This window comes from Lepisosteus platostomus, chromosome 11, assembly GCF_059453375.1.
Source record: "Lepisosteus platostomus isolate fLepPlt1 chromosome 11, fLepPlt1.hap1, whole genome shotgun sequence".
Lineage (NCBI taxonomy): Eukaryota > Metazoa > Chordata > Actinopteri > Semionotiformes > Lepisosteidae > Lepisosteus > Lepisosteus platostomus.
In genome coordinates this window covers 11,898,462-11,921,687 of record NC_142621.1, presented here as the reverse complement: position 1 = coordinate 11,921,687, position 23,226 = coordinate 11,898,462, and the positions used below count along the sequence as shown (strand labels likewise).

The window sequence follows — 23,226 nt, the reverse complement described above, 5'->3', positions numbered from 1 at the left end:
TAAAGCCGTGCATTGAATTTCCCTGGGAGTCCTGATCCATCAATATTCTTTAAAAAGTCATTTACCTCAGATTTTGTGTTGCTGATATTTTCCCTGTCCGATAATGTCTTATTGAACCACTTACTCAGTCCTTTTACTGGATCTACCTCCATTTATGTAATGGCTTCACTTTGGATCTATAGTTTGAATCTATTGGTCACTCTACCTTTCCTGATTACCATGCATCTTGACTTCCTTGGTTTGAACTTCATTCTCGCCCAGGTTGCCATATACTCTAGTGCTTTCAAAACCCACCTTGCTTGCACATGAGATGTAGTAGTTACTATAAGATCACCCATGGACTCCCTAATGGATGGTTGGCAGGTACCTGATTACATCTGAGGTCCCTGAGCTTGTTCCCCTGCTGTTGTTACTAAGAGGTTCATTCCCATCATGAACAAGATACAGATGCAACCATTCAAAATAAGTGAGGCACATTGCGGTAAAACGCAACCTGTCAAAACACGTCATATTGCATCATACCGCAATTATAATAATAGTATCTTGTAAAACCACCAGGTGGAGCTAATAAACCTTAACCTCTCATGTACAGCATTTGACCTGTAGCCAGAAAATGCCTGGTTTCAAATCCTGGTCACTGCTGAAGGACACTCTTTTTCCAATTAAGAATTTAAGTTGTATACTCTTTACAATTTTAATAATTTTAAACATCAAAATGTTCAAATGTTTAATACACATTACAATGTGTATTACAGGATGTTAATCATTAAACATTAAAAAGTCGGTGTATTTTATAAAAGCAAGATTGCTCAGTTAGACAAAAGTACACAACCTACCACCTTTTAATATTTTAATTATGCAGAAATATTCTATGCATCAAAGTCTTTACGGAAGATATTACTAATAGTATTAATAATGAATGACCTTGGATAGGCTGTAAGCTCAAAGTATTACTGTGGTCCACTTTCTTTGTAACCATCCTTGTATACGAAAATACTTTATTTTTTCATTGACAAAAAGTAACACCACAGAATTTCGTTGATCCGATCAGGTATTAATTTCCAATCATACAAAGTAAGTTTGAGAATCTCCGATTCACCATGCCTTTCATCTGCTCATAAACATATTAAGTAAACTGTATACTGTATGGGTGGTATTGGTAGTTTAAAGAAAAAATACCAGCATTCCACTTTCTTCCTAAACATCTTAAGCATCGAAGTCTTACATGTGGTTATTTTGGAAACGTTTTTACGTGCTCCTTCTGACTATATTAAGTTTATATACTTTGTAAAAAGTTATAATGTGTTAACTTTCTCTGCAAATATGCTTGTTATCGGAGTAAACAAAAGCATACTTTTAGAATTTGATTAATAGGGGATATAATATGGAATTGCATATCTCTAATGATATATAATTATATTCATGTACTGTAGCTCAAATTATCACAGTAATATGTATAATTTATGTCATTTTAATAATATAAAATTTTATGATAATTTTTAATTTTATAATAAGATTAAAATATATATACAGTAAATCCTCGATTTAACAGACCCCGATTTAATGGATTTAGGATCTAATGGGCAAAATTCTACGGTTCATATGTTGGTACTTCCCTGTTCAGTACTTCAGTACTTCCCCTTAATGGTTTTGTTGATAAGCGATGATGATGAGGAAGAAGGGCCACTAATTTGCAAAATCAAGCTGTCTGATTTAAGATCTCATTTTGACGACTTGATCATGTTTATCGAATCATCATCTGATCCTGGAGTTCAGCCGTATTACTCTCACTTTCAAGCTTTCAGAAAGATTTTTATTCGTAAGCAGCAAATTTCCAAAACACAATTGAAATTGGATGCTTTCTTCAAGCCATTTAGGTGACCAAAACCTGTGTCATCTCAACCTAGCAGCTCCTCAGCAAGTGGTGTCAATTTCTTGCCAGGATTGACATGAAACATGGAAAAGGAGCAAAGTGATTCCTCTTCTGAGTAGACTACGTAATGCTCAGTTTTTTTTTCTTGTTAAAAGAACGTGGGTAATTTATTATTATTTATTATTTTCTAATGAATGATCTGAAATATATAGTGAAACGTGTCAGTTTTCACTTAAGTATGGGTTATGCTTCAAAGTTTGTTATTTAACTGACTTTTGGTTTCATATGAATGCTATTTAACAGACATTAGGATTTAACAAACTTTTTGCAGTATTGTACAACCCCTCCCCCCAATTAGTCATATTCATATTTCATATTTTCAATTTATATACATGATAGACACTCATACTGTAAATAATACATACATTTTCTATACATACTGTACTGTATGCAAGCAAAATTAAGGTAAAGTTAGTGGTGTTTTGGTGCACTGAAATGGATACAGCTTATTAAAGATGGTCTGTCTATACATATTTAATGTCTCTGATGCATATAATTTGCCAAGCAAGTTTCTATTGAAACCACAGTAAATACTAGGGTAGTAACTTTAACTAGAATAAAATAATAAAAGAAAAATATTAATAAATTATTTTTGTCTCATATCCAGCAAGAAGTTATCATTGTGATGCCCCTCCACACGTTGAACATGCAGTTATTATTGTACCATATCAAAGATTTTATCAGAATGGTTCCAGAGTAGAATTCAGATGTGAAGAAACATATGAGATAAAAGGAGAGTCTATATTCTGCAAAAATGGAGAATGGAGCCAAAAACCAGAATGTATACGTGAGTAATGCAAGCACTGTTTTTCTCTCTTTAATGGATTTGTCAGGTAATTTAAACATAGTTTCAAAAGCAGAACTTCAAAACCTACAGTATAAAACACATTTAAAGAAAATGTTCCATATGCACAAGGTTTTGTCTGTGTTCTTCCAAGCATTATGACCTTCCTCCAAAATTATCTCCTTATTTACAAACAATGAGGAAATTTAATTCTGTAATTTTTACTTGTATCTCATTTGAAATGTCTCATTTTCTGGTGAATGTCAAATGTTAATTGTGGAATTTTGGGCTGAGAATTTGAGTTCTAGGCTCCCACTCACCATCTGCAATGGCCACTTAATTTTTTCACTCCTTCAGTCATTCTCAAACATTACCTAACAATCGTTTCAGAATTGTAAATAATACAACTTAAAACAGGGACTAAGTGTTTGGTAATAATGGAAAAATGAGGCAAAGGACATACTGTAGAAACACCTAAAGCTACCTGAGGAAGGAAACTGAAGAGGAAAAGGGAGACTGAAGTAGTTCTCCCCAGGCGCAATGGTTTGTAAGGTGCCAATTTGACAAATCTGAAGACTGTGATTCCCCAGTCAGCCTCAAAAAAAACTTTACTGAACTAACAGACTGCAGAAGGGATATTAATAAAAAGATCATGTTTTACTGAAGAATTTAACAAAATGAATAAAAGGATAAACAACGTGGAGATGTGCATTTTGCAGACTGAGGCATGGGGTGAAAAATCAGATAACATGCTTTTACACCTGATCCAAAGGCAGAAGCAGCTAGAGGCCAAACTAGACAGAACCTGTGGAGCTACTGGGTCCCTGAGGAGAGCAAAGTGGGGATCAATAACCCAGTTTGCTGAAAAGTTCATCAGAGAGCAGCTCAAATTCCTCCCAGACTATGACCTTGAAAGGAGATTGGAAGGGCCCATACAGCCCTTGGTCCCAAACACTCAGACTCCTGGTCCAGACCAAGATCTATTGTCATCAGGGTTCTAAGATACTACTGAATGTGGAATTTGGAATTGACTGATTATATAAGTATCAAGCCTTCTAAGGCAGTACATGGTGAAAGGAACTTCATCAGGAATTACTGGTGTCATTATTTTTAGATGAGACTGGACCAGTTTGCACAGTGGGAGGTTGTAATTATGTTCATTCATCTTGGCAAAAATACTGTGGTCCTGATGACTACAACCATCAGACCTCGTCATAAAAGTTATTGGCTTCAAGTCAAACCGTTGACTGGGCCATTGAAGAACATGCGTTCCCTTCATCTTAGCCCCCTTCATTATGTCTTTGGGTTTTTGCTTCAGTTCATTCTTCTATTGAAGTGTTAATTTTTAAGATACTTTTAAACTTTTTAGCAGGCTTTCCTCTACAATTCAGCTATGTTTCCACAATCCATTTTTCCTTCAATCCTGACAAGCATCTGCATAACCACCATGCTTGACAGTTAAGAGAGTGATGTGCTATGTTTGGCTTAAACCAGATATAATGCTTTGTTATTAGACCAGTAATTTTAATCTGTGCCTTTCCTGACCATAAACCCTACTGCTATATGTGTTTAGTAGTCTCTTGTGAGATTTATGAGAGCCCACTGGGAAAAACAAAATACTGAACATTGCTGTGTCTGCAGACTTTCCCTAAGTATCCTAAAACCGGAGGTGTGGTGGTGAACAGGAACGGTAATTGGATAATTCTCGCTGGAGTCTAGGCCTGAGGTTGAGGTCTGACTATGGGAGGCTGATACTGTGACACTTTGTACAAAATGGTATAACAATATCAGTCTTCCATCTCAGAAATATCACCAGACTACATCCTATTGTATGTTGTCTCTGACTGTAGCTGAAAAGCTGGAGAACACAATTGTGTTCTCTAGAATTGATAACTGCAACATCCTATTCACTAGGGTATCTAAATTTTAGAATTTTTAGAATTTAGCAGCCAGAATCCTCACCAGGTCACGTACAAGTGTTTACATTACACTTGTGTTCGAGTCCTTGCACTGGCTTGCTATCAGGTTTTGAGTTCAAATCCTCTTGCTCATCTAGAAGGTTGCACGTCTTCTTCAGGAAGGAAACCCTGGTTTTTAAATTGTATTCATTTTCTTATCTCCTCTCCTATTTTTTTCTCTTATTGTAAAGAACTTTAAGAAGCTTATTTAAGGGAGCTATATAAAATAGTTTATTTTAATGGTGTTCCATTTTGCCAGCAGCCATATCACCCTGCAACTCACAACTGACAACTTACTGAAGCTAAGCAGGTGTGAGCCTGGTCAGTACCTTGATGTGAGACCTCCTGGGAAAAACTAAGGTTGCTGCTGGAAGAGGTGTTAGTAGGACCAGCAGGGGTCGCACAGAGGTCTATGTGGGTCCTAATGCTAAAAATGCTAAAAACCACAATGCCACTAAAAACCACATAAAAAACATATCACAAAATATACACGTGTTTTTTTTTCCTCAGTGAAACCGGGACATTGCCTGGTGGTAGGGACACTATACTGTAAAAAGGCGACGACTTCGGAAAAGACATAAAACCGAGGTGCTGACTCTCTTTGGTCATTAAAAATCCCAGGGCGTTACTTGAAAAGAGTAGGGGTGTAAACCCGGGGTCCTGGCAAAATTTCCCAAAGGCCCTTACCAATCATGGCCTCCTAATAATCCTCATCTATGAATTGGCTTCATGACTATGTTCTCCTCCCCACTAATAGCTGATGTGTGGTGAGCATTCTGGCACACTATGGCTGCTGCCGCATCATCTGGGTGGGAGCTGCACATTGGTGGTAGTGGAGGTTACAGTACCTGTAAAGCACTTTTAGTGGAGTGTCCAGAAAAGCGCTATATAAATGTAAGCAATTATTAATTATTATAATTTTATAAAATTACAAAATAATGAATATACATTTCTTTAAACTTAATATTTCATTCAAAACCTGGATACTCTATATGAAGATTTTAGAGAACAAGATAAGTTAGAGAATTGCCGGCAAAACTAGGGAGAAATAACTGAAAAATATTGATTGTATATATATTTGGTATCACTAACTCGATATTTGGTGGAAACAACTTTGGCAGTAATTAGACAATTATTGGGGGGTATATCTCTACTGACTTTGCAGAATGTGGTAATGCTAACCCTAGGCTACAAACTGTAGCTCTGAACCAGCATGTCACCAAATTCTGCGTCCACATTCTTGATGTCTGTTATTCTTGACTTGAGGAACCCCTCTGGGCTCCTAAGATGTAGTTTGGTCCCCGTTCAGTGAAGCCTGCTCAGTGAAATTGTTCAACTTTGTTCTTAACCAATTTATGTGGTTAAGTAAAGGTTACTAATTGTATGCTATCTATGGTATAGATATTATATTTTATTTCCACGTTGTATACATCATTTGATATCAATTATCGTTTGCCACGTATGTCCTAATTTCAGTCATCCTGTATTGACCTAATGGCATCTCTATCTTTTATTTTCTTTTTATCCTGTTTAGATTATCCACTAATTTTTTTAAATACTGCAAAGTACACCCAATAATTACAATGATACAACCTAGTATTCTTAGTCCAATAAGCAAATATTAGTTTAAAAATAATGACTGAAAAGATTCACAGGCAAATTTAATAAGGTTTTACTCGTCAATATTGTGAAAAAATATTCAGAAAAGGACAGTGAATAAATGACAGACAAGCATGCATCGTACGTATCTTCAAGGGAGGGGACAGTTGTGGAGTTCTCTGCTTATATTTTTTAAGGCACACTGCAGGTTTAAACGGTTTCTTCGGTTTTACAGGAAGCACTGCAGGTCATTCACATGGTAAGAATTGAATTTGTAGTACCTGTAATAAAAGTAATTACATGTTCACTTATGTTTTGCAATTACTGTACCTATTTTCAAAAGAAAATGAACACACCCAAAACATGTTAAGGTTTCTTCAATAGAAATCTGTAAAGATGATCTCTTCTGCAAAATAACGTATTGTATTAGAACTCATCCATGTTTTGACATAACCAAACCTTCATTAGGATACATACCATTGGCAATACTAACTAACTGTTTGCATTGCACAGGAGAGAAAGTCTCCTTTTTTAAAGTCCATCTTTAAAAAATCCATCTTTAATACGTATTGACGTATTAATCATTGATCTTAAGACCCATGTATTAGAAACTTACGTACTTATGAATCAAAATGGATTCAAAAATATAATTTTATAAAAATAAACCACTTGTTTTAAAATTCCAATTGAAAACTTGTTTGAACAGCTTATGTTTTTAAGAAAGGCTTAAAATCCAATCCTGTGTACTAAAATGTTTTGGATTGAACACTGAATACAAAAAACCCTTGTCAAAAGTGTATATCCTGAAAAATATTTGTATATGCCAAATGCTGGCAAGTTCTAATAAAAACATTACATTGGAGAAGAGAAAGTGTGTGTCCGTGCATGTAAGGATTTGTATCGTTAAAGGCACGTGAGTACTTATTCTCTGGAACAGTATTGATGAAAAGAGTAAAAATTTGCGCACACTGGGTTAAACAAAAATGTATTAACAATATCCATGCACACAGCACATCACAAATCATAAACATTCAACACACAAATTTCCCTAAGTACATTACTATTTTACAGTCAACTATTCCCAGAGGCCTAACCACCCAGGAAACTCCCAGACTCTTGAGATGAGCTGTCTTCTAAATTAGAATAAAATCTAGGATTAAGTCCTTTCTCTGCAAACTCAGATACCAAAAAATTAATGGAACCCTCTTCCCCTATTTTAAAAATGCACCCACTAACCTGGGAAGGCTGTTTCAAACCAAGGGATTTCTCATTTAGGCACTCCAAGTTCCCTTAAAGCTACAGAATAGCAAGCTCTCTTGGTACAAATGCTTCTCCAATACTATTACTATTACTAGCTCCAATCGGATGACTTTTCGGATGATCTTGAACAAGGACCTCTCACCTGGCATACACATATAAGTTCTCTCCACCTGTCTCCCTCTCTCTTATGGTCTGGTTTTCCTTTTTCTCTTTCTTGATCTGATCTTAATGACCTCAATCTCAATGACCAACATGAGCACACGTGCCCACACACTCTCACACACATATAAAAAATATAATAATAATAAAAACTTTATCTGATATAGCGCCTTTAAATGTGACTTCTCAAAGCAATTTACAGAATGACAACAGGAACAACAACAATTAAAAATAAACAATAAAAAAGCACCATTTCAGTGAGAGGGGTGAGCCTGTTTAGTTGAGCAAAGCAGATGTGAATTAATTTTTCGAGCCTTGATACAATTCACAACAGAGTCTAACAGATTTTAAATCGTCAGGCATTTTCTTGACGGCAAAGGTCTTGCAGTGGATGTTGCAATGCGTCCATTCATTCCTGGAGCAACCTCTCTAATTTGTGCAACTTGCACCGCTGTGTCGGCTTGTCCTCGCTCTAGCACTGTCTGTACAAACTCAGACGCATTTTATCCAGCCGATGCCATTCTCTTCGATAAATTCATTCAGAAACTGAAACATGTACTCTCCTGTAGTTCCTGTTGGTAGCGGCTTACAGAACAGAAAGTCGTCATGGGACATGCCCTCAAACTCGTATCTAACATAAACAAGCGAATTGGCAAAATCAACGACATGTACAGACTCATCTAATTGCAGTGAAAAGCATCTGCTCATCTTAACGCATTCTATCAGCGTACTTTTGATATGATCCGCCCTATCAATAATTCTATGAGTGGCTGTGTCTTTAGGAGGGGGCAGCAGGTCGAGCTGCTCAGCAGCTTTTCTCCACAGCTCTTTTGCCAATGGTAAATAAGGTTCTTCAAAAATAGTGTGGGATCAAGGACTTTTTACTTCAAGAACAATTGCATTTAATTTACAATCTCAAATGTTTTTTGATACACTGAAAATGTTTTGATAGGTTTTGATAATTACTAATTAATGTTTTTAAAGATGAAGCTCCAGAAACCCATTGTTCTCTAAGAAGGATAGAGAAATGCAAAGACTTTTTTACAATTTTGTCTCCTATTCAGTACAGACTAAACTTTGTGATGCCCCTCCTCATGTAGAACATGCAACAATTATTGGGCCCTTACTGAATGAATATAATGATGGTTCCCAGGTGGAATACAGCTGTGAGGAAACACACGAAATTCAAGGACAAAATTTTTTTGTGAAAAGGGACAGTGGAGTCAAATTCCAGATTGCATAAGTGAGTAAAGCAATGTATAATTTCATATAACTGCCAGCTGTTCTCTTTGTCACAAGCTTTTATCAAAAGCAAAATAAATAATATAATTACCAATCCCCTACTGTATATCCTATGTGAAGCAAATATGTTTAAAAACAAAGACACTAGTTTTTTTTCAAAACCTTTCAGTATTAATAAAAAGTGTGACCCCAGATACATGGTTTTACACAAGTAAATATATTATTCTAAGAACGATAGAATACCTAACTAAGTCATTATCTCCAGACCAGTGTGTCAGTGTCACTTTCATCATTTTCCTTTTTGATAAGCTATGTTTCTGTGATCCCTTACAGACTGTGAAATAGTTTAAAAAAGTAGTGTTCTCAGTTATAGTCTCATCTTCATTCCTTGTAACTGTGTGTTGCACACCTGGTCCTTCTACCTTTGCTCTGATAGGATGCAAGTACTCAGCACTCCTAAGATTCACCTTCATAACTGGCTGTTCCAACACTTTTATATTCCATCTACAAGGATTATTCAGTTTAATCACCCACATACTACCTATTATACAAGGATTCCAAAGGCCCTTTGTATTATCATACTAATGCAAATTTATATACAGAAATTGCAAAACTAAACTGGAGGTTTAGAGGGTTAGGGTTAAAACTATACAAGAAATAGTTGAGAAGTTGATTATGATAACCCTGAACAAGATAAAATGAAAACAGCTCATGAGTGTCTTAAAGCAAAACTATCCCTAGACAACTATGTAGCACAGAAACTACCCTAGTTAAAGTCACTAATAATCGTCTGATGTCATCCCATTCCAGATATCCTTAATTGCCTTGACCTCATTGCTACTTTTGACAGTGTTGACTATGACATCTTACTTTCTCATCTTGACACAGTTTGGAGTTTCTGACATTAGTTCTTAATTTGTTCAACTCTTACCTTACTAATCACCTACACTTCTCCACTGTTGGGAATTTCAGTTCAGAAGTTTAGTTCAGTAACTCTGGTATTCCTCAGGGCTTGATACTGCCCCCCCCCCCCCCTACTATTAAGCATTCACATGTTCCCGCTTGGCCAGCATTTCTATGCTGATGTCAGTCAAATGTTTATATTATGTTTATACTAAACTTGACACAGAAGTGTCTGTTTCTGCTCTGTCTACTTGCATCTCTGACATAAAAACCTGGATGACTCAAAATGTCCTTAATTTAAACTGCAATAAGACTGAAGACATGCCTCTTTGCACCTCCCATCACCTCTGTAAAGTCAATGCTACAACTCTATCTGTGGATGGCACTGTACTTATATTTCAATCTAAATTGAAGAACTTAGGGGTGATATTTGATCCAGGATTGATGTTTGACCTACTGTACATATGCAAAATTGGGTAACTCCATCAGTCTTCCACCTCAGAAATATTACCGGACTACATCCTATGTTGTCTCTGACTGAAACGCTGGACAACACAATTTTCTCTTTCAACTTGCAGCATCCTATTCACTGGGGTATCTACTACTGTATAAATCCACACTAACCACACTATGTCCAGAATTAAGCAGCCAGAATACTCACCAGTTCACATGCAAGTGTTTACATTACTCCTTTCCTAGAGTTCATGCACTGGCTTCCTATCAGGTTCTGTGTTGAGTTTAAACCCTCTTGCTCACGTAGAAAATTACATGGCTTGGCACCTCAGTACCTAGCTGATATATCTTCCTACCTCCAACCTTGCAACCTCTGTTTGTCCCCTTAGCTTATCTAGGTTGGTGTACCATGGGTACAACCAAAATATGGATGACAGGGCCTTCTCTTCCAATGCTGTAAAACTCTAGAATTCTATCCCCAAGCATGTTCTCCCTAAGCCCTTTGAAATCCAGACACAAAACCTTCTTCTTCAGTGAGGGTTTTATTTAATTGCAAACCCTTGTTTTTAAATTGTATAATTCTCTTATCTTGTCTCTTTATATATATATATATGTTTTTTTCTTACTGTAAAGCCCAGTAGCCATTATAGAAGAAGAAATCATAGCTATAAAAGATCACAGTGTCTCTGGCCCTTCAATATTTCTCATAATTGGTCAAATACTGGTGTGATTTTTTCTTGGAACAAGTTCCTAACTGTTCATTTTATGCACAATTAACTCTAAATAATTATTCATTTTCACCTTACTTATTTCCTTTTCAATTCTCAAAACTTCAGTCAGGTGTTTAACTATAAATCATTTAAGTTGACAATTTCCTTCAATCCATCCACACAGTTCATCTCCTGAAGCCCCAAAAGGTGTCTTATGCTCTTTTGTAGACTGTTTTTAAAGCATATGATTTTTCTATAGAGAACAAAAACTGTATTCCACAAGTGGGTAACTATGAGATTGTAGCATTTCAACATAATCTCTGTTAAATTGTATTGTTGCAATGTGGAGCATGGAGAAGTGGTTAGAACTTTGACCTTATAACTGGATGTAGTAAGCACAAATCCTGGGTGTGGTATACTGTAGCTGCTGCACCCTTGAGCATTCTATTTCACATAGATTGTTCCATTAAAATGCCCTGTATATAAATGGGTATTTTCCAAATTGTGATTGTAAGTAAAACTTTGTGTTGTTAAGGAAAAAATATCAATTTTATTCTACTGATGCTATAGATTTTTTAGATATGTAGATATTTTCTGTCCTTATTGTATACCAAATAGGACATTAAAGGAGTCACAGGAAATTTTAATAAGGTGTGAATTCTTAATATTGTGAAAAAAGTTTCAGAAAAGGCAATGATTAAAAGCCAGACAACCATGTATGTTAACTTAAAGAGAGGAGACCGTTGTGGAGTTCTCTGCTTATATTCTATAAGGAACACTGCATGTGTAAACAGTTTCTTCTATTTTACAGGAAGCACTGATGTTCATTTAAATGGTAAGTACTGAATTTCTAACACTAGTAATAATAATATATTTTCACTTGTGCATTTAAACCTGAGTATGAATCAGCATGTATTCAGAAAATTATGTTAATTTTAAAATTCCAATTTAATACTTGTTTGAATTGCTTAGGATTTAAGACAAGGTTTGAAATCAACATCAATGTTCTAAAACCTTTTGGATTGAACACTGAATATACAGTATAAGATCCTTATCTAGCCAAAGGTGTATGTGTAAAGCTGCTCTGAAGAGGTGAAAAGGATCCGATGCAGATGCAGGAGTCAATGGGAGGTAAGTAAGCGAACAGAGCAAAACCAGGAGCTGAGTCGTAGTCCGAAGGCATAAGGTAGGTCGAGATCCGGTAAAGGCACTAGTGGTGAACAATCCAAAACGTGAGACAGAATCGTGGTTGAAATGAGAGCGGCAGGGTCAAATCCGAAATAGACACAGATAGCAAACGATCCAAGGGGCGGGGCGAGACAAGATCCGAAGTCCGAAGTCCGAAGTCCGAAGGCAAAAGGGTAAGAAACGCTAGGCAGAGCAACTCGTGCGGCGGCGCTTGTTAAGAGTAACGCTGCTGATGCTGATTAGCTCACGTACGCGTTGATCTCTGCTGGCTGGTGGTCGTGGCAGTATGTTTGTATGTACCACATATTGATGAGTTATAATAAATAAAGTACTTTGGAGCATAGAAAGTATGTGTTCATTTAATTATAGTTTTTTTCTTAAATGAAACACTTTCCCCAAACCTACAATTACACAGTTCTGTAAACTTTAATAACAAGCAGGATTTTTTTCATTGTTCTTGATATATTTCAACATATTTTTCCACACAAATTTCACATTTTATCACAGTCTTATGTAGAAATCCTGGTTCTTACCATGGCTAATAAGTATACAGGGTAAAACATTGGCAGCGCCTTATGAACCCTAAGACTACATGAATACAGTATGTGACATTAGTGCCATTTGTAATTGCATTTTATCTAGCTGTGGCTTTAACTGACAACTCTTTCCTGAAGATTTCACAAAAAAGAACGTGTTAGAGCTTTAGAAGTGTGAATTATTATTGTTTATATAAAATATGGTTACAAATCAGAGTTATAAAATGATGAATAACAGGAATTCACCGAGCTGCTTAGTCAATAAGTTAAATAATCATAACTTCCAACTTCTGAGGATTTTGCCATGAATATGCCTGAGCAGCTGGCACAGTTATAGACACGTAAGTTCTTAATTCTCTAGTCAAAATAATAATAATTCAGACACACTGGGTTAAACAAATATTAACAGTTACCATACACACACTACACTATATGTATGACAAGTTTATAGACAAGGCATCCCAGAGGCCTAACGTTGTAACCAACTAGAAAAATCCCAGACTCTTACCAAGTATTCATCTTTTAATGACTACAAATGCCAGAATAAGAGATAAGCTACCTACTAAACTAGATATACATAGAATACAACCTACAATTAACTCTCTCTTTGCAAACCCAGATGCCACAAAATAAATGGGAGCCTTTTGCCCTGTTCTAAAATGCACACACTAAGCAGGAGAGGCTGTTTTAAACTGAATTTTTCTTCACTCAGGAACTCCAAGTTCCCAAAAAGCTACAGAATAGCAAGCTCTCTTAGTAAGGTTCAAATACTGTATTTCTCCAGTACTATTACTGGTTCCACTCAGGTCTTCTCTCACCTGGCACACTCTCTCCTCCTGTCTCCCTCTCTGTCTTATGGTCTTTCCTTTTTCTTTGTCCCAATCTGATCTTACATGGCGTCTTTTTGGACTCCTGATTCACACTAAATCTTTTACCCACAAACTTAATTAACTAAGGTTAACCAAAGTAAGCTTTATGATTGCAAACATCCCCTTTGCTTTAAACTGGAAAGGTTTACACTGCCAGGTGTTACATACTTTATCTAGACTTTTAGAGATACTTCCTAGTCATATATAACTGAAGCAGTATTCTTTTTGTAAACTAATATTGTAAAATAAGTTAATACCCTGAAAAAACTAACTTCATTAAAACTTATTGTATGCTGAGTGTCAAGAACAGTTCTTTCAGGGCCCTATGCAGACGACACAATCCAGAATTGTGAGGAAACACTGGGGAAAAAGTCATGCAGGAGAGGGTATGGAGACAGGGGGCATGTCCAAGGGGTGCAGGTGTCCAGGGGGAGTGAACAATCCATTAAGAAATCCAAACAGGTAATCCAAGACAGAAGAGTAAGTCCAATGTCGGAAGATCCATCTGAGGGAATTAAAACCATGAACCGGGTCGGGACCAGCGGGGGGGATCAGGAACAGAAGGTAAAAACCATGATGGAGCCAGACGCAGCAGGACCCGGGCTCTCACGAAACAGGATTCAATGAGGAGCCTCGAGTGACGTCTGCGTCTGGCTTTTAAGGAGGAACTGAAATAGGGAACCGGTGTGGGTAATGGGAAAGAACGAGGAAGGGCTGGAGCGCCCTTAAGAGGAGGAGTAGCAATCGTGACACTAAGGTAATTAACTCATTTGAAGATTTTTAAAATATGAATAACCTTAATCATATTTTCCAGATGACAATTGTGAAGACCCACCAGCACTTGAAAATGGTGATACCATTTCAGAGAGGCCACAAAACAATGTCTATAAGCATGGTGACAAAGTTAAATATCAGTGTAAGCGATTTTATAAAATGAGTGGTTCCAGTGATATAACTTGCCAACGAGGACAATGGACAAAACTACCCACATGTCTCCGTAAGTACATCAAAAACAGAAAGCACATTTAAATGCACTGGAGATGGTCTGTGTGTAAGCGCAGAATAAGCTATATAACTCTGAGAATACCTTTGATCAGTCATGGATATGAGGTCATCATCAAAAGATAACTTTTATTTTTAGATTTCGTCATTGGATTCTAAAGTAAAAAGTGATTATACTTTGTAGTCAGCAAAGGAACAAGTTAAAGGTTTATTCCATGCTGAATAGAGAAGAAAGGAAAGACAACATTTTGGCTGTGGAGCCACTCGAAAAAGTCTCCACAGCCAAAACATTGTGTTTCCTTTCTTCTCTTTTCAGCATGGAATAAGCCTTAAACTTGTTCCTTTGCAGCCTACGCATGCTGACGCAGCTACCTACTTGAACTACTTTGTAGTCATATAGATTCAAGGTTGATTTCAGGAATACCCCTCAGATCCCCTACTCAAACCTGCATCAGGGTGGCCCTGCATCAGTGGAAATAGTATTTAGGGACTGTGTGGACTACAAGTGAAGTTTTCAGGCAAATGTCAATTCTATTTTCAAAAAAGGGCAAGTGTCTGTTTTTCTGAAGAAAGATTAAGCATTTTAAATGTTGACAATTCATTATTAATCATGTTTTACAAGTCTTTTTTCACATTTTTGATAATATTTAATGTCTTTTACCCATAAAAGTGCGCAGTTAGTACACTCATGTTTTGATTAAAAATGTTAAAATATGTATTTGTCTTTTTTAACTCAACAAATTGGGACATTGGAAGTAAATACTGTTGCAAGATATCATACGTATAATTAAGTGCCTAAACAAAAAAAGTATTTGTTTCCAGTGTTTTTTAGATGCATAATTTTGACCGTACTGGCTTCAAAGGCTCTACTTTAAGACCGTGCCCCCAAATAGAACCCAAGTTCAATGTCCTCAAGGAATGGATGCACCTTTTAATCATCTTAATTATGTTGAAAAGTATAAACAGTACAGCCCTGTTTAGGGTCTTAAATACAAGGGAACCACATGGGCTTCAAATGCACAATAGAAAGAAATATCCAGAACAAAAACAGAATAAAAAAGAAACACATTTTATAAGTTGTAGTAGACATAGGATGTACATTTCTACTACTGTCTACTACAGTGGATAAAAACTTTCAGAGTCATTAAACAAATAACATTTTGCAAGACATTCTATTAAGACAGGCCATGGAATTCTTATCTATGCCTTAAAAAAAGATAATGTATATTTATGTTTTTGTTTTAACATTTTAAAGATAATTAAAGTTATGATAACAATTCCAGGCAATGACTGAAAAGAATGAAAGAATTAATGAAAAGATTAGAAAGTCCATTATTATTATTTTATTTACATTAAGTATTGCTAGATATGTTATTATGGGTATGGGTATATATTATGCATATATATTGCTTTGGAAGGACTTGATAAAGTATCAATGCACTTGGGAGTTTCTTAGAACTGCTACACCAGATAAAAGTTCTTATGAAAAAATATTGCATTGCATTGTCAGGTTGTATTTAGTTATGAAATACACTGCTGTGAAGCTTAGGTTTTCTTGTGTCTTATGAGGCATTCTGTGTTCGATTTTTCTGGTAAAAAGTAGTGAAATTCATCGGTTATGCTATATACCTTGAAGCTTTATGGTCAGCTTTACTTAAAAATAGTTTCAGTGCTGTAAATTGTATTTTGATTGTTTTGGAGATGCTTTGGTGCTTCTTTGAGAAACAATTAAAAATATGGTGTTTAAGGTAATGAAAAGTATGCCGAAGATTTATGTGTTGGGTTGTATATGGCTGTCAAGTGTGGAGGACCACTGGCACATGAAATGGTGATGTCATTACAGAGAGACCTCAAAACAATATATATATAAGCATGGTGTCAAAGTTAAATATCAATGTACTGTAAGCAATTTTATAAAATCAGTGATTCCAGTAAAGAAACTTGCAGGTATGGACAAGGGACAAAACCTATGTACAGTTAATATGTACTTGATGCAATATGTACAGTACATCAAATACATACTGTAAAGCATATTTAATGCAGTTGAGATGCTGTGTGTATTAGTGTAGGAAAAATTAACAGAACACTCCGAATAACATTTATCAGTCATGTACATGATTTTCTCATCAAAAGATCACATAGGTTTAATTTTCAATTTTATTATAAGATATTCCACAATGTTTGGTATGAGACCCTTTCATTTCTAGGGGAGGCTTCACAGATATGTCTGTTTACTCCCATTTTGGTAATGAAGATTTCTGTCCTGGGAGGTCAGGATTTAAATTTTGATCAAATAGGAAGGATAGGAATACTATACAGTATCACACCATATAAACTTCGTCAATTCAATCCTAATATTCCTGACTTCTGTATTAAATGCAAAGATAACATAACCACTTTATTTCACTGCATGTGGGAATGTCCAAAAGTTCAGGGTTTTCGGAAGAAGGTATTGCATATAGTTTCACAGATTATTAGTAAGAAATTGCCTCCTAACCCTAAATTATGCATTCTCAATATATACCCAGAAGAGCTTAGGATGACTAAAAAGGAGTGTTTATTGGTAACCATCTGCCTTTTAGAAGCAAAACGAACGATAGCCTGTGTTTGGAGACAGGAAAAAAAATGTCCTTGTGTGTCACAACGGTTGAAGGGGATGACTTCATGCCTTGGAAAAGACTTAAATACTTATCTCCTAAAATCAGAAATGGGGGAATTCAGAGAGATATGGGATTCATGTCTAAATTTTCTAGAGAATCATAGGGCTAACACCTAGAGAGAAGGGGAGTAAAGGCTTAAATTAGAGGAACGTTTATGAAAGGTAATATATTTAAGCCTTGTATACAACATATATTTATGTTAAAAAACCAACACCTATGTGACTTGCACTTTGAATCACGGCCATTGTATGGGCTTGTTGTAAATATGCTGATTGTAAAGATGTTTTATCACATTCTTCCTTTTTATTTTTATTTTTGTTTATGTGTTCCTGTTGTTTGTACATAGTTCATAGTTTCCCATTTCATATTTAATATGGAAAAAACTATAAAGATATTGTTTTTAAAAAAGTAATCAAGCCTGGGACATTCGTGGTGGTATGGATGCATTTTACCACTGTACTGTTTTAGCACTGTGCGTTGGTTGGTAATGTAGTTAGGATGGACATGTCAGCATTTTTGCTAAATCACAAGTGAACAAGTCATAGAAATTGATGCAGATGTTTATGAAGAAAGTGGAATATGGTATTATTAAAACCTATATATTATATTTAGATCCATCAACAATGAACATCGTTAATGATTTTCAGAAAACATTTTTATTTTCAGCTTAAAAAAGTTACACGATTCCATATTCATATTCTGCATAAAGTGGATTTTAAAAAGTACTACTTTTTTTTAGATAAAAAACAACAGTAACAACCTATTCATAGAAAAAAACATTATAGCTTTTTATAAAGTTTATAACCTTCTAATGGTTAGAATGAGCACATCAAAATAACCACAGTAACTGACCGAATTAAATACTTTGATGCAGAAAATGTTTATGAAGAAGGCTCTGCATCCTTTGCTGTTATACTGAATATTGTTGTGTATTTTTATTTTGAGCTACTGCTACCAGCCCTACATGTATATACTATATATATTTATATTCCTTAATTAATATAATTCATGAGGTTCAGAGATGTTATGCTTCTGTTATTTATATTGTCAGCTTTTAGTTACAAAATATTATTAAATATAGTATCTATATTAAAAATGATAAACAGTATAGAAAAAATAAATGAAGCAATCGTTTCACTAACATCTAATGCACCACAAGTGTCACTTGGAAGCTCTCAGTGCAGAAATATTTAGAAAGGTTTACTTTTGTTTCACAGACTGTATGAAAGACTGCTCTCTCTGCTAATTAAAATTTTTAAAACACCAGTTTTATTGACATTTTACTATTATTCTTTAGGTCCTTGCATTATACCAACACCTATAGATGACCGTTACAACCTTAAAAATCCAAGGAACACTGAATATGTTGAAGAAGGCATGAAATTCAGATTTTATTGCAAAGATAATTTTTTTTATTATGATAGCTGGAATTATTATCATTATTCAGTTTATGTCCTGTGCATTCATGGAGACATTGAATATCCAACATGTAAGTATAATTCATTTTCATTGATATTTAAAAACTGATTTGTTTTGTCAGAAATTCTACAGAATTCCGTTTCTTACACAATCTATAGTTCTCATTGATTTGACTTTTAATTAACACCGCTGTGTACTTTGTCACATATGCTAACTTTTGTTTAACAAAGGATCATGTAAATGACTATAGAACATTAACTCGAAAACTGAAATGATGTTGCAAAAAAATGTCTTTTGTGTTCTTTGCGGATACATTGTGGAGAGTGTCAAGTTTAGAAATACAAAATGTAGCGTATTCAGGTTCTTTCAGGACAAAGGACTGGTGGAGACGAGATAACTTAACCAAGCGACTGTTTTATTCTTTTATCGCAACCATACAAATCCAAACACAGGATATACACACACATGATGAGACTGACAGTACAGGTACACATCTTTAGGGTGGTAATTACTTAACAACAGGCTATACACTATTATTGCTACACAGGACACTAGAACTACTATGACATTATTTACACATGTAGGGTCAGCTGCTGGTCATCGTGCTGACCCTCAGACTCTCCCCGGCTGCAATTCCCAGCATGCCCAGCAATACTATGAGCACCTAGGGGCGCATCCTCCTCACCACTGGGCGAGGGCGTTACAATAATTACAATGGGCCCGATAAACAGTACTTTCATAAAGTTCACAATTTTGTGCTTAATTCAAAATGTGTAAAATTAATTAATTGGTTTTGTTTCTGGGACTGAATAACCGGTTTGAGAAATTGTGTCTTCAGTTCCCCTTTAATGAGGCTGATCTAATTTGATAGTATCTGAGGAACATCGCAAGCCAAGGCATCCCTACTTGCCAAACAAGTGGGCTGCACACCTATTTTTTAATCCCTTCATGCTGATTGTAAGACTTGCCCAAGTGTATAGCAGGAGTTTGCATAGTAAGCTCTCATTTCCTTGAACAGACCATCAAAAAAAACAATAAAAATTAGCTTTGATTTAACAACTTACTTCTTGTCACCTTGTGATTAGGAGGCATGCCTCAAGTGATAGTGACATTTTGTGAATTTAAGTATGAGGCTTCTCTGAAATCTCAGGTACAGTTTCTGCTTTCTATATCGTCAGGAAAACTGCATAAATCACTCCCCGTTATCCATTCAAAAAACTGTTTACACCTCTAAAGGTCCTTAAGGTTCATCGCATCCCTGACCAAATCCTGGAAGCACAGGTACAAGACAGGACTGTATTCCTAAGCAGGACACCGGTCCATAACAGGGCATGCATGCTTGCACACAAGGTCGGGTATACTTGAGAGACAGCAGTTAACCTTACCAAGCATATCTTGGGAGGCTTTTGAGAAAATCAGATCACCCCCCGCAAACCCTAACAAACACCAGGAGAACATACAGTTCACTCCACACAGAAGACACTCAATCAAACCTGGGCCCCAGTAATTACAGTATGAGTCAGCAGGCCTAACTAGCACAACATTATGCTGCCCATACTTTCTATTATTAAATGGATCATGAAAAGCTGAATGTACTTACAGAAAAGCGTTGCTTATCAGTACTTGTACTGGGATTGTGTAAAAATGTATGAAGTAACCAATGAAGTTTGTGAATTTATCATGGACTGAATATGATCTGTGGACCACAGGTTAGGAACCGCTGTTCTCCTTTACAGTAGAAAAGAAACATAAAAATGAGATGTAAGCAGCATTGAAAACAACATTATGAAATTGATCAAATTGCTGATGTCATTTAGACTCCTATTATTGAATTTGAGTAATTTCATTAAGGTTGATTTTATTTTCTATAGGAAAACAAAGTAGAAAATATCTGTACCTTACATTATTTTAGATCAACTTTGTGCGTGTTAAATTAGAGTTACTGGAAGGAGACATTTTAGCATATAAAAGGAAATTATTGGGTTAACACATAAGGTCTTGTCATTCACAAGATCTTATTAATGTTAGATACTCAATAATTAAATCATGCATCATTTAAAATTAAGTCATTATGCATATGAGAAGAATCAGATGGTACAATTGAAATCAAACAATGGGAAATTCATTGTTAAAATGATGTTTGTTTTCTTATGCATACAGGTGAAAGATACAGGACATATTGAGGTATTGAAGAACTGGTGAGTGTTGCTTTTACTTTTGTTTAATAAATACCTGTTCAGTTTTCAACATTTTCACTAGTATTTACTTTATAAAATTGTTCTTTTTTCAACACACTTGACTGTCCCATCTTATTAAGACTCTTAAGTGAAAGCCCTGCATTGAGAATATGAGCATATTTGATTATGATGCAGTTTTGACCCACGACCCTGCACATGTGAATCTATTGTGCCACACATTGCAAATAATATCAAATAATTTAAATTAATAATTCAAAATGTATTTAATTAAAATTGGATAAACAATAAACGAAGATAAAAGTATTATCAGGTTAGAGTTGCTTGTCTCTTTGTTTAGCTGCAAGATGGAGGCAAGGGCGGTAGAATATCCAACAATGCAATGTTTAATACATTGTGTACTGCACCCTCTAAAAGTATTAGGACAGCAAGAAAAAAACAGTTTCCCTTTAAAGTCATATTTGTGATTATGAGATTAATATGAATGATAAGCGTAATATAATACAGTATATGTTTTATTTTTTCATTAAAGTCCATGATGTGACCCTCACCGTGCTTCACAGATGTCAAAGCCTAGAATGCATCACCACCTCTGGAACTGCCTCACTCATCTTTATAGATGATGTAACTTATGCTTGCTGCAACAGGAAGAGTTATGATATTTACAGAAATATTTTGCCTGTATATGTAGGAGAAAATACTTCTCACTTAATACTTTTTCCCTTAATAATCCATACCATACTCAACCAAGCACCATGAAAATATTCCAAAATATATGATTAATTCAACCAAAGAATTCATCAGGAGAAAAAGAGGATTAAGGAGTAGCCAATGAAGTAAAGACACTGCATGTTATTCCAAATGAACACACATTTTACATATTGAAAAATATCACCCCTATTCTAGGCTAGAACTCAAACTGTCTGCAGCAAAATCTTTGAAAAGAGCCTTCAATGATTATCTAAAGGCTTCAGTCTGAAGACTTCAGTGAATTCAGTGGAATGCACCGTTCATGCAGTTCTTGCCTCAATAGGATCTGCAGCCATGTACAGTACTAACTTATTCTGAAATTTACCAAAAGTGACTGTATCTTAATACTCTTAATTGAAATCAAATCACGTGATTAAACTGAAGGTGTGTTGTTCTAATATGATAAAACATATGACTTACCCAAAAAACAGTATACGTGCCATTCATATTAATATCATGATCACGAATACAAATAGGTTGACTGAAAATGTTGACATTGCTGTTTAAGTACCTGTATAGGGCACTGTATGTAATAATTTTCAACTGATCGACACTGCTACCATTCTACTTGAAATAGATTCCTTGTTGCTCCACTGTTGAGCTGATGCAACTTTTCTGGTTTAACAGTACAATGGAAGAGTATGTACAATATGGCATTACACATCTTAATTTTATTATTTTTAAAAAATCATTCATAATTATTTATTTGAAAGCATAAGTGTAAATCTTAGTTCTCCATACATTAAATATTGTACTAGTTCAGTTCTTTTACGGGTGTGGGATATGGATATGAGTACTCCATTAAGAATCTAAAAATCATGTGACATCTGGAAATCTTTTCTATCTTGCTTTGCCAGGATACAATGATTTTACTCTGATTATTTCAAAACATGTTTTTATTATTTACTGTAATTCTGAAATACACCTCTGTACTCATGGTTATTGAACATTTGATTTAAAAGCTGTTTCTTTTCAAATATATTTTCAAAAAACAAAAACTCATTTCCGGCACTATTTTAAAGTTTATTTTTTCATTTGATACTGAGTAATATTTCTTTACAAAAATAATCTAAATCTTTTATCGAAGATCAATAACTTCAATAAAAATTTGGTAATAACGTGGAAGGAGATGTCTCCTCTTCTGCATGAAAATTTGTAGCGACAAACTTGAACTCAAACAATACATTTAGTTCTATACACTTATTTTGCATGGTTTGTTTTTGCTATTGCTTTTTCTGTTCTATCATTTTTTGTGTATGGAGCATTGTGAAATAACTATAAAGTATATGCATGAGAAATCAGATCTTTTTCACATTGTTTATATTATTATAAAAGTCACACCACCGCTTTGGTGAGGGTAACATAGGCCAAAAGGCACCAGAAAAGAAAATATCAATTCTAACAAAGGCAAGATGGAGAACTACTACAATGCAAAGATACTTTTATTGGTGCTATATATAGTGAGGGGGAAATAAAAACCAATAGGCACTTGGTATCTCAGCCTACACTGCTCTTCAACTTCTCTCTCTCATCAAACAAAACACCCATCTACAGTATATCTCCTCCCCCTTATATCTCCTCAGTGGTGGAAACCATTGATGGTCTT

At 35.3% G+C, this 23,226-nt stretch overlaps 1 protein-coding gene across 4 annotated transcripts in view; it reads left to right on the top strand.

Moving 5' to 3' along the window:
• Positions 1 to 22,921, top strand: part of LOC148652003 (complement factor H-like) — a 73,761-nt gene extending 50,840 nt beyond the window's left edge. Inside the window, exons 15-19 of one of the 4 annotated variants that reach the window (XM_088598451.1) lie at positions 11,813 to 11,836; positions 14,409 to 14,591; positions 18,554 to 18,745; positions 20,836 to 20,876; positions 22,398 to 22,921. In XM_088598451.1, the coding sequence (XP_088454577.1) occupies positions 11,813 to 11,836; positions 14,409 to 14,591; positions 18,554 to 18,745; positions 20,836 to 20,858 (422 nt within the window). In that variant the 3' untranslated portion in view covers positions 20,859 to 20,876; positions 22,398 to 22,921. The other 3 variants (XM_088598453.1, XM_088598450.1, XM_088598456.1) reach the window with 3 other exon arrangements.
• The last annotated feature ends 305 nt before the right edge of the window (positions 22,922 to 23,226 follow it).